Source organism: Malus sylvestris, chromosome 3 (genome assembly GCF_916048215.2).
Source record: "Malus sylvestris chromosome 3, drMalSylv7.2, whole genome shotgun sequence".
Lineage (NCBI taxonomy): Eukaryota > Viridiplantae > Streptophyta > Magnoliopsida > Rosales > Rosaceae > Malus > Malus sylvestris.
The window spans coordinates 31,014,425-31,027,289 of NC_062262.1; the positions used below are offsets into that span (position 1 = coordinate 31,014,425).

At 40.6% G+C, this 12,865-nt stretch overlaps 1 protein-coding gene across 1 annotated transcript; it reads left to right on the forward strand.

The window, feature by feature from the left end:
• Positions 1 to 6,917: 6,917 nt before the first annotated feature.
• Positions 6,918 to 12,040, forward strand: LOC126614366 (uncharacterized). Its single transcript, XM_050281991.1, has 2 exons — positions 6,918 to 7,787; positions 11,865 to 12,040. The coding sequence occupies exons 1-2, from the start codon at positions 7,110 to 7,112 to the stop codon at positions 12,009 to 12,011; spliced, it is 825 nt and encodes a 274-aa protein (XP_050137948.1). The 5' UTR covers positions 6,918 to 7,109; the 3' UTR covers positions 12,012 to 12,040.
• Positions 12,041 to 12,865: the final 825 nt, after the last annotated feature.

Below are 12,865 nucleotides of genomic sequence, written 5' to 3' on the forward strand. Positions count from 1 at the left end.
GTACTAAGCCAATCCCCTCCAGCCCAGACTTATAGGTCGGCTGACAGCCTAAGGAGTCCCATAGGCCGGCCCAATATGTGCTGAGCCAAGGGCCGGCCTATGTGACTTCATGCTGACGCCAACATGACATCACATGCCCTTTTAATTTATTTTTTTGTGCCAGGCGCTTGGGAAGCATGTGCGAGTAGGCTCACATCCTCAACAAGAAAACACGGGTGGGGCTCGCATGTGCAAGCCCACTAACGGCTCTTATGGGGAAGCCACATGGCTAGTTCTAGGCCGTTGGATTTCCAACAGCTAGTTTTCTGGACCATTGAATTTCCAATGGTAAAAAAAAATTTGAATTTGAAATCCAATGGCTAGTGACATAGCGTGATCTGGGCCGTCCGATCCAACGGTCCACGTTTTTCCGCCCCAAAAAAAGGCACAACAGTCATAATTATGACCGTTGGCCACGTGTCAACATATAGGCTGTTGGATTTGAATCTTTTTCAAATCCAACGGTTCAAATTAATTAACTAAATAAAAATTATTAAAAATTGTTAAAAATACAGAAAAAAAATTATTATTTTTTTCTATAAATACCTAACCCTCATATTCCACCTTACACCGCATTAAAATATTTTCAACACTTTCTACCAAAGCTTTCATATACTTTTTGTGTGAAAAAAATGGCTACGTGGAAGCTCATTGCAGATGTTACGTTGTGTGAATGTTGGGTTCAAGTCACTCATGACCTGATTACGGGTAATGAGATGGAATTACTAGAAATGTGGAGTAGAATTACGGAAGCGTTTTGCGCTATACATGGAAAAGACGCTAGAAGTAGTCAAGGTCTTTAAGGGCGTTGGAAAAAACTCAACATATCCTTCACTTGTTTGAAAAACGCTATCTCGATTGCTTCCAGTAATTTGCGTAATGGGACAAGTTTAGCAGATCAGGTGACTATATTTTTATTTATTTATATGTATTCCACCCGCATCAATATTTTAATTAATTTATTTGTGTTACACCCGTATTTTATAATATTGTCTTATCTGACATTTTGTAGACACTACAAACACAAGCATTCTACAATTCGAAGAACCACAACAAATCATTCAACAAATGAGAATGTTGGGAAATTGTCAAAAATTGTCCCAGATACAAAATTCTGCCAACAAATCCAGACGTCGTCATAAACGGCGTCCCTCTACACAATTCGCTAGAACCAAACACAGCTGCACAGAAAGAAGAAATATTTGAAGAAGTGCCAGAAGGGATGCCCGAAAAAGTAGCGGAGACTCAGCCGACTTGTTGGTCCCTAAGGCCTCAAGGTAAAAGGCGGCAAAGAAAAAAAGGAGTTCTTCAAAAAATGACTACAGAAAATATATGGACGAACTTGCTCACCAAGGTGAACTGAACATGGTGCGGGAATTGGCTAGAGATGAGGAAAAAACTGCTACTATGGGAGCAATATTAGCAGCTATTGAGAGACGTGATGCGGCAGCTGAGAGACAAAGAGAAATACTTAATCAAGAAAATGAGATGATTAGAGAAGCACTTAATCGAGAAAATAAAATGCTTAGAGAAGAAAGGATAGCTCAAGCAGATCGTGACACTATGAATAAGCCTTTAGTAGGACTGTCTCCAAATTCAAAATATTTTTGGACATCGAAAAAAAGAGACGTGGTGCTAATGAGGCGTGCAAGAGATACGGAAACAAGTCGAGGGGGTTCTAGCTATACAAATCCTAGCAACAAAGACCCTAGCACACATAACCTAGCTCCACATACTTTGTATAATTTCGTATTTATTTGTAGTACTTTATTTAATTTCGTCTTAATTTTTAGTACTTTATATAATTTCGTCTTAATTTTTAGTACTTTATGTAATTTCTTATTTATTTGTAGTATTTTATGTAATTTCTTATTTTTTTAGTAATAAATGATATTTCGTAAATATTTTTAGTACTTTATTTAAACACACCAAATAAACTTAAAAGAACACACGAAATAAAATTACATAAACGAAACCAAATAAACTTAAAAAAACACACGAAATAAAATTACATAAACCAAGAACTTTATTCTTCCACCACAAACTCCTTTTAATTATCTTCACCTTGTTGCAATCTTCACTAGTGCTCAATTAAGTCACTTTGATGGGTACAATGCCAGTATGGCTCTTGTATTGAAGTGTACCACTCAACGATCAATTGATTATAACGTCCATCCCGTTCTAATGGCTCGTGTTGCACGGGATCTTCGGTGCTGTCATGAGCAGAATAGATACATGTTCTTGAGTTGTTCATTATGTCCGACTCGTATTCATCGACGGTATCATAATCATACTCATCTTCCACAATCATGTTGTGGAGAATGATACACATCATCATGATGGATCTTAGAGCCTCAATAACAAACATTCTGGTAGCTGACCTGACAATCATCCAACGAGCTTGCAGGATACTAAAACAACGCTCTATATCCTTTCTACACCCCTTTTGACATTGTGCGAAGTGCTTTTCTTTTTCACTTTGTGGATGTGGCACTATTTTGACAACGTTGTCCACCTTGGGTAAATGTCGTCTGCAAGGTAGTACGATCCTTCGTATCTATGGCTATTGACGCAATATGTGACTCTGGGTGATTTTCCTTGCAGCACTTCATGGAAGACTGGAGATTGGGTAAAGACATTTAGGTCATTTTGAGCTCCTGGAACACCAAAAAATGCATGTCAAATCCATGTATCAAATGAAGCCACCGCTTCCAAAATGATACTTTTGGCTCATTTTCTATAGCCATAAGCTTCTTGCCACGCACTTGGACAGTTTTTCTAGGTCTAATGCATGCAGTCAATGCTTCCAATCATGTCAGGGAAGCCTCTCATCTCACCCTTCCTCAGCAGCCTTCGCAGGTCCCTTGGCGGGGGTGTCCAAAGGTACTCATTGGTATAGAAAGCTTCGATTGCGGAGCAAAACCGCATTAGGGACTCCAAAATAGTTGATTTTCCCATCCTCGTTATCTCATCCACTTGATCTGCAGATGCTCCATATGCAAGCATCTGCAAGGCATCAGTAATTTTTTTTCTTCAGGAATAAGACCTTGAACATGAAAAACATCTTTTTTTTGCACAAAGTATGGATCATGGTTGCAAATAGCACTCATGATTTTGTCGAACAAACTTCGTTGCATTCTAAAACAACGTCTAAAAACATGATCACGGAATACACAGTTGGGGATAAAATATTCTTCCAATAGACCTTTACTTCGTTTTCACGTCTTTCTACTAAGTTTGCAGCACGTCTGAGTTTGGATATTTAACCCACAACTTCCATGACACGACGAGAATGTGAGGCCCTCTGCCTTTTATGTTCATCATCCTCATCCTCCTCCATTGCAATAGCCTCATCTTCACCTTCCTCGAGATTGAACAATTCTTCCTGTTGTGCCAACAATCTTTTCTGTTGCCCCTCAAATTGTTTGGACAATCTTCTTGAAGAAGACATTGTAAGAACTCAAGATTTAAAAACGATGAAGAAGGATTCTGAGCTAAAAAGAATGATTGAGTTTGGTGTGTGAATGATGATGGATGTAGGGATGTAAGGTTTATATGGACAAAAAAAGAAATGATGAGTTGAAAATCTAAACGGAAATCTATCCACAAAATAGTACATTCGGTTAAAGATACGTGGCTTGACAAGATTAGTTGAAAATCTTATCGAAATCTTGGCTAAATTATTGTAAACATATAGTGACACTTGGCGCGTCGGGATTAGTTAAAAATCTTAGCGGAAATCCATTCACAAAATAGTACGTTCGGATAAGGACACGTACTGTGACGAGATTGGTTAAAAATCCTATCCAAAATTAAAACTAAATTTAAAATTTATTATTTTATAAAATAATTATTTAATATTTTAAATGGGTTGGGTGCTAGCGCATTTTGTAGGAGCAAAGATCTTTTGTGCCAGCGCAATTTTAGACTTTGTGCCAGCACATTTTTTAGGGTTGAAGAAGCATTTGGCCAATTTACTGTTCATAGAGTCTATCACTATTCACTGAGTGGATTACATGGGCTAAGTGCCAATGCATTTTTTTAAGGGTAGACTTGCTCTTAACCTCTGAAAGATAGACCGAACATCGAAGCATATTGAGGTTTTCATTTGGAAATTCGCTCATTGTTTACTAAAGGAGCTGCCTGTGGTTGTAATTCTCAAATTTTATGTCTGTTACTATTTTAATCTGCACTCATACATTACATCCTATTTTCTAAGACAGGTACGATCTGGTGCCAAAAAAATCAAATGCACTTCCTGGTGTCCCCGAAAACCAATTGAAGATATAGCTGTCGCTCGGATTTAAGCTGCATTTTCAGCATCTAAGCTAAATCATTCTAACGTGTAAATAGTTTTACGCTTCGGTTGTATATTATAATTTTTGCATGAGTATGCGCTTAGGGTACAAGCAACAACTGCACTGAGCTATTTGCATTTAGGGGAGTAGAATAAGATCAAATTTGATCTAGCGATAAACTGTATGGTCAAGGGATCCACACACATTAAGCTTAAGAAACTTGAGGTAACGTTGCAGAATGTAAGAATCTCAAATCAGAAATCGACAAATAAAATACTACAATATATAATGAAGAGCTCTACTACTATTGCACCGAGTTCCTTTTGTTTGTTGTTTTTCTGTATGAGCAATTTCATAGCATCCCCAAGACGTATGTCTAGCCTCTTCTGGTTACCCATGCTCTTTAAGTTTTCATGAGGAAGTTAACCTAATTTTCATCAACTCGCCACCTGAATCTTCTCTTTGCCTTCCTTTGCAGGTATGTTTTGCTTTTTGCTTATAGCATCATTAGCCTTCTTGCTTGTAGCAGTACGTGTTCCAGTAAAATCCAAATGGTTGCCAATCCATATAGTTGGGGTGGTCAAGAGGCTTAGGAGCACTCAAGAAACAATGCACACCCATGATCAGTTGGTTTAGCGGCACTCAAGACTTTCATACAGCAGCCTCCCAACTCACCTTAAGCTTGCGTACCTAAGGCCTGACCGGTGCTTATATCTCCATATACGTAGCTGGTTTTTTTCTTTTCTTGGCATTGGCAGCGAAGACCGCCTCCAGGATCAGACTGGAATCACTACAGTACTAGTTTTGTTCCTCCTATCAGCCTTACTTTGTTTAACCGTGCGATTTCTTTGTATTACAAGCCCCGGTGCCTCTCTATTTTAATTGGTGAGACTGGACCTGCTACATATCCTTCGCTTTTTACAGGCACGGACTTAGCTGGCTGAGACCGTGATTAACCAGATGCTCTTTCTTAAGGTCTATAGCCAGATAGAGGGTGTGGACTTCAATGAAGTATTCTATCCTTTTGTGAAAGACAGCTCTATTTGCGTCCTGCTTGCCATGGACCATGGTTGCACTCTTTCGATGGGCGATTGCGAAAAAGAGATTGATTTTTATATTGATAAGAGATATCATTCCTATAATTCTTCCTATGGCTATTTCCGATCCCAAGAATACGATGTTGTTTCAATGTCATTATCTTCCCTTCCTTTGATTTAGCGTAGGGAAGGTGGAAGCTCTATAGGACAATTGCTTTGGGCTATTTTGAAGCTATGCTATATAGGAAGAGATAGCAGCGGCTGGCTACTAGCTTTGCTTTTGCTATTACCTCCTGCTAGCGCTAGTAGGTAGCTTTAGGAACCATTTTCAAGAGGTAGAATAGCAAAATAACGTTGCTTTAGTAGTAGTGTACAGCCAAGCAGGCAACGCTAGGAAGTGACCTTTTTTTTTTCGTTCTACGTATCTAACTAATCTATACTACTACTAACTATAGTCAAACTACATCTATTAGAGGGAACTAGCATTGTATGGGTTATATATTTTGTGGTACTAGAACCATAAGGCTCACTATACTTTGTGTGAACCCCTGAACGAAGCTTTACCCATTTCTTGGGTAAAGTCTCCCAACTATATTCTGGTCACCAATTTTGGCTTATAGCTCAAGCTATACATCTGCAAAAAAGGTAAGGAAAAAATACATTGTCTAGGGTTTACGGTTTAGGGAAAAACAAATGCATTGTCTGGTCCTTTGATAATTCAAATGATCACTGCACGTCCGGCGGTCCATTTCCAAAGAGTAATGATATCAAAAGGCCGACAGATTCATGTATTTTCAGATATTTTTTGTTCTGGGAAATGGATCTAATCCAATTTTTGTAAGCTGTTAAGATTATCTGGTATTGAATGCATGGCAGCATAACTGTTGAGTTCCAGGTGAAGGACTCACAGAAAACTGTTGAAGTTATGGTTTCACGATTAGTCTTGTGAGTTTATCCTTATTCTCAACTTTGTATTAAGCAATTTTCAATTTGGAACAGATGGAGAGGTTATTTTCATAATCTTTTCAATGAAGGACATGAAAGGAGTGCTTCTTTAGGGGAGTTGAGTAACTCAGAAGAGTGTAGAAACTATGTTTTTTATCGTCGAATCCGGAATGAAGAAGTGGTTGTAGCTTTGAAGAAGATGAAGCATAGAAAAGCAGTAGGCCTAGACGATATACCAATCGAAGTGTGGAAAGTTTTGGGAGAGACAGGTATAACATGGCTCACTGACCTTTTCAATAGGATTTTGAAAACGAAGAAGATGCCAAATGAGTGGCGAACGAGCACTTTGGTGCCTATCTACAAGAATAAGGGCGACATACAAAATTGCATGAACTATAGGGGTATTAAGCTAATGAGTCATACAATGAAGCTCTGGGAGAGAGTCATTGAGCATAGATTGAGGCAAGAGACACGGGTTTCGGACAACCAATTCAGGTTCATGCCAGGGCGCTTAACCATGGAGGCAATCTATCTCTTACGAAGATTGATGGAAAGATATAGAGATGAGAAAAAGGATTTGGAAAAAGCGTATGATAGGGTCCCAAGAGACATTCTTTGGAGGATTTTAGAGAAGAAATGAGTACGAGTAGCATATATCCAAGCTATAAATGATATGTATGAAGGAGCAAAGACTGCCGTAAGAACTCATGAAGGATAAACCGAAAGCTTTCCCATAACTGTAGGATTACATCAAGGCTCATCCTTAAGTCCTTACCTTTTTGCGTTGGTAATGGATGAGTTAACAGGACATATTCAAGATGATATTCCTTGGTGTATGCTTTTCGCAGACGATATAGTGTTGATAGATGAAACTCAGGAAGGGGTAAATGCAAAGCTTAACCTTTGGAGAGAAGTGTTGGAATCTAAAGGTCTTCGCCTAAGCCAATCAAAGACAGAATATATGGAGTGCAAGTTCAGTGCAAATGGAGGCCAAAACGAGTTAGGGGTGAGGATCGGAGATCAAGAAATACCAAAGAGCGACCGTTTTCGTTACCTAGGATCTATCTTGCAAAAGAACGGAGAATTAGATAGAGATCTCAACCATAGAATACAAGCTGGATGGATGAAGTGGAAGAGTGCATCCGACATGTTGTGTGACCGCCGTATGCCACTGAAGCTCAAGGGAAAATTTTATAGGACGGCAATAAGGCCGGCGATGCTGTATGGCACAGAATGTTGGGCGGTGAAGCATCAACACGTACACAAAATGGGTGTAGCGGAGATGAGGATGCTTCGTTGGATGTGTGGGCACACGAGAAAGGATAAGATTAGGAATGAGGATATCCGGGGTAAAATAGGAGTAACCGAAATTGAAGGAAAGATGAGAGAAAATCGGTTACGGTGGTTTGGACATGTGCAAAGAAGGCCTACTGACGCTCCGATTAGAAGATGCGACTATGGGACAGAGGTTCAGGGCCGAAGGGGTAGAGGAAGACATAGGAAAACTTTGGAAGAGACCCTAAGAAAAGACTTAGAGTACTTGGATCTAAGGAGGACATGACACATGACAGAACACAATGGCGTTCTAAGATTCATATAGCCAATCCCACTCAGTGACTTGGATTTTCCAAGTCTACAACCAAGAAGTTTTCCTCACTCGGGAAATTAAGGGAACACTACCTCAACCTACATGATCCACTCACAAAGCTTCAACATATAAGCTTCAACAAAAGAAAATTCAAAGAACTTAGCGAAGAAGGCTTTGGTGTATTTAACACAATACGTTGAAATAAAGGAAAACTTATTTATTGATATCCCTGATAAGTTACAAATATGTACATATACATGAGTCAAAATAAACAAACAAGAGGAAACCTTCACAAAGATTGCTTAGGAGAAGTCTCAGCAGTCGGTAGAGCCCCAGAAAGAGAAGGCACTGGATGGGGATCATTATGAGCCTCGGTACCGGACAGAACCCTAGAAGGAGGAGGCATCAGAAGTTGATCATTTGGAGCTTCATTATGCGGTACAGCCCCAGAAGACGAAGACAATAAATGCCTTTGGAACAAACCCACAAATCTCTGATGATCAAGTAAAACCTGACCATCAGATTCCTTCATCTGGTCAAGCTTCCTCTTCATGTTTGTAGCATAGTCATGTGCGAGCCGGTGCAACTGTTTATTCTCATGCTTGAGACCTCTAATCTCCTGTTTGAGACTCATCACTTCAGCCGCCAATGATTCAACTTGGCGGGTTCGAGCAAATAGGCGTTGGACCATATTAGACACAGAACCTGTACACTGAACACTAAGAGCCAGAGAATCCTTAACAGCCAACTCATTAGACCGTTTGGAAATTAGTCTGTTATCTTTGAGAGTGAGAAGGTTCATGGCCACTACCGCAGCGGTCATATCATTCTTCATCACGGAATCCCCAACGGTAAGAGGACCAGTAGGGGAGACGAATGATGGACGCCATATGTTGTCTGGAAAAGGCGTGGCTGCCTCTTAAACAACGTTCAAGTCAAAACGACGGTCGGAGGGGCCAGACATTTTCAAAGGTGTGAAGAGAGACGAGGTCGGACAAATCAAGATCTTAGAAGTGCAAGAATGGAGCTTCTACTGGTAGAGATTCAAATGTGCTTTGGAACTTAATGCCAGCCTCTATAAAAATCTGCACTTGACGGAGCTTCAGAAATCGAAGAGGCGCCTACTCAGAAATCGAAGAGGCGTTTGCTTTCTCAAAAGCTGGGCTGCTCAGAGACCACGAGGGTCGATCTCAGAAATCGAAGAGGCATTTGCTTTCTCAAAAGTTGGGCTTTTCAAGGACCACGAAGGCCGATCTCAGAAATCGAAGAGGCGCTTGCTTTCTCAAAAGCTGGGCTGCTCAGAGACCACGAGGGTCGATCTTAGAAATCGAAGAGGCACCTACTTTTCCAGCCTTGTCAGCACTTGTCACACGCACACTCAGCTTTGCGGAAATTATGGGCATTCTGTCGAAGATTTCTGGTGAAGTAGAAAGCACATGAATCTTACTGTTCAATCACCCACTTTCCACACGCAACATTAGCTCATGGGTACCACAAATAACTTTGCCAAAGTTCTCTGACAAAGTTGAGACACGTGAAGCTTGCAACTCCCACTACATCGCTCTGACCAAGAAGGGTAAAAGAATAGCAAAGAAACAGCACTAACAAAGTTTAGACACATAAATTTTGAAGGTCTAGCTCCCATATTATTACCCACAAGGGTAAAGGAACAGTACCATTGCTGGATAATTGGAAAGTCCCTGTGTGTCAACCTCTGTGCTTCGTGGCAAGGTAGACTAGCAAACATGCCCAACCTTTACTCACATTCGAGAAAACACTCCCAACAAGATTGCTTGCTCCAAAATCGAAGAGGCACCGCCCTCCGAATCTCGAGAGCCAGACTCCCAACATGATTACTTTCTAAAAAATCGAAGAAACACCGCTCTCCGAATCTCGAGAGCCAGACCCCCAGCAGGATTGATTTCTCAAAAATCGAAAAGGCATCGTTCTCCGAATCTCGAAAGCCAGATCCCCGACAGGATTACTTGTTCGAAAACCGAAGAGGCACCACTTTCCCAACTTCAAGAGCCGGATCTCCTTGGATAAAGCTTGTCTGTAATCTTCACACGCAACATCAACTTTCCAGATACCACAGACCACTTTTTCAAAGTGCTCTAACAGAGTTAAAACATGTGAAGCTGGCAGCTCCCACAACCGTGCTATGACCAAGCAGGGTAAAGGAATAGCATTACTACTCGTTGTTAGGGAGACTCCTATATATGTCAACCTCTATCCCTAACGGACATGCAGACCTGCAAAAATGCTCAACCCTTCCTCATATCTGAGAGGGCACTCCCAACGAAGCCTTTCGAAATATTCAGCTTTCTTTCCCCCCGATAATACCTCTGCAGACAAGTTATACTAGAGCAAGAATATCTCATATCATCAGGGTTAAAAGCAAGAGTATCCCATATCATGCTTTTTCCCTGTCTTTTCCTTTGACCTTGTTCTTATCTGCAAGACAAGGAGAAAGAGAGCAATCAGTCAGCACTTGGAATCAAGCTTCCAGTCAGGAACTGACTGCCTGGAACCCCTTACTTGATTACTTACCTGGCATTGCTCTCGAGTACTCATCTTCAACATCTTATGCTTCCAGGGAAGATACCGCAGTTGCCTGAGAAACAGATAGGGCAAGTGAGAAGGATACAAGGAAGCATGTGGAGACAAGCGTAACAACACACGTGCCGATACATTCACTACTCTGTCAAAAGCAAAAGTATCCCATATCAGCAGGGTCGAACGTACTATAGTTTTGATGGACTTGTTTTGACCCTCAAATTCTTCAGTCGGCCTTATACTCTGGAGGAAACCAGAAAACCCTCCAGCCCAGTTCAAGAATAAGCCTGTGGAAAGTTACTTCTTCAAAAGCAAAAGTATCCCATATCATCTCTTCTCATTTTTCTTCTCTTTATCCTTCATGCTGCCTGCAAGATAGGGAGAATGTGAACAATCAGCCGGAACTCGAAATCAAAGTTCTGATCTGGGACTGATTGCTTGGAGCTCTGATTGCTTACCTTGTCTGTCACCTCTTTCAGCAGATCCCCTAGCTCGGCGACTTGGGGGACTCCTACTACATGGTTTGTATCGCGCTTGACCAAGCCTGAAACTACAAGTAAACTTCAAGTGAAATTGATACATTACCTTGTGCATCTCCACCAGTTAAAGATACCACCCCTGGATGGAGGAAGAGTACTTCCAGAGAATATGTCACATCTACCTACGAGACAGATAAGGCAAATCAAGACGATACCACACTCCGGTACTTAGAAGTTTCGTGATTACGAGATTATTCTCCCACAATATTTCCTAATGTCTTTTGTACTAAATCATTCACTTGTACTCACTAAAGGAGAGCTTGAACCTATGTACTTGTGTAAACCCTTCACAATTAATGAGAACTCCTCTATTCCGTGGACGTAGCCAATATGGGTGAACCACGTACATCTTGTGTTTGCTTTCCTATCTCTATCCATTTATATACTTATCCACACTAATGACCGGAGCAATCTAGCGAAGATCACAAAAAGCGACCGTTTTCGCTGCCTAGGATCTATCTTGCAAGAGAACGGAGAATTAGATGGAGATCTCAACCATAGAATACAAGCTGGATGGATGAAGTGTAAGAGTGCATCCGGCGTGTTGTGTGACCGTCGTAAGCCACTGAAGCTCAAGGGAAAATTTTATAGGACGACAATAAGGTCAGCGATGTTGTATGGCACAGAATGTTGGGCGGTGAAGCATCAACACGTACACAAAATGGGTGTAGCGGAGATGAGGATGCTTCGTGGGATGTGTGGGCACACGAGAAAAGATAAGATTGGGAATGAGGATATCCGAGGTAAAGTAGGAGTAGCCGAAATTGAAAGAAAGATGAGAGAAAATCGGTTACGGTAGTTTGGACATGTGCAAAGAAGGCCTACTGACACTCTGGTTCGAAGATGTGACTACGGGACAGAGGTTCAGGGCCGAAGGGGTAGAGGAAGACCTAGGAAAACTTTGGAAGAGGCACTAAGAAAATACTTAGAGTACTTGGATCTAACGGAGCAAATGACACAAAACCGAGCGCAATGGCGTTCTAGGATTCATATAGCCGACCTCACTTAGTGGGAAAAGGCTTTGTTGTTGTTGTTGTTGTTGTAGTGGCCGTGCACGAGATTTTAACCTACCATCTCCTCTAACATAGTTAGAAAGTGAAAATTGCGTGCCACTAAACTAAACAAACATGGATAATTGAAGAGTTAATTAGATGATAACCACACCATTTTTCTCTCATGCACATTTGTGTTTAATCATGTCATTGTTTCTGTTTAATTTATAATCAATCTAATAGCCATAAATCAAAAGAAGTGTGTAGAACGAGAAAAATAGTGTGCGAAGAGAATTGATTTATGCACTCCCCTTGAACCAGCTACACTTCCTTCTCGTTGCTAGCCACTAAATTGAATAATAAAAGGAAAACTAAAGGACATTATTGTTAACTTATTATGAGGCTTAGCCCACTCCTACACTAAATTCAATAATATCGTTTGTTAAAAAAAAATGGAAAACTAAAGGGCGAAATTTTTAAAAAGTGCAGCAGGTGTTCTTCTCCATAATTACTGCATAGGAATGTAATTTCTCATTGTAATTAGTGTAGGATTCCTACCAACTTTGTATGTATGGTACTAATACCATTATACTGTAGTATTAAGGAGCACTATTTTCATATGTTAATACAAGGAGACATAATTTTACAAGGTGTCCCTCATCTTGGTTTTCTCTTAGGTCTAGGTTTTTCTTTTCTTATGGCGTCGTCTTCTTCCTCCCTCCCGGCCAAAACACTGCAACCTTCCTTAAACTTTCTTTAAACTTTCTACCAACAAATACATTGTGAGGGTTCGTCAACTCAAAATCTTTGGTCACGATCTCTTGAAATATGTAGAATGTTCTTCTCCTCTCCCCACCCATCATTGCCAATC

Excerpts from the sequence above, each read along its gene's own strand:
- LOC126614366 (XM_050281991.1), top strand. The coding sequence starts at position 7,110 with ATGGATGAGTTAACAGGACATATTCAAGATGATATTCCTTGGTGTATG. Across the intron at positions 7,788-11,864 it reads GATGCGACTATGGGACAGAG|GTTCAGGGCCGAAGGGGTAG; the intron begins GTTCAGGGCCGA and ends TACGGGACAGAG.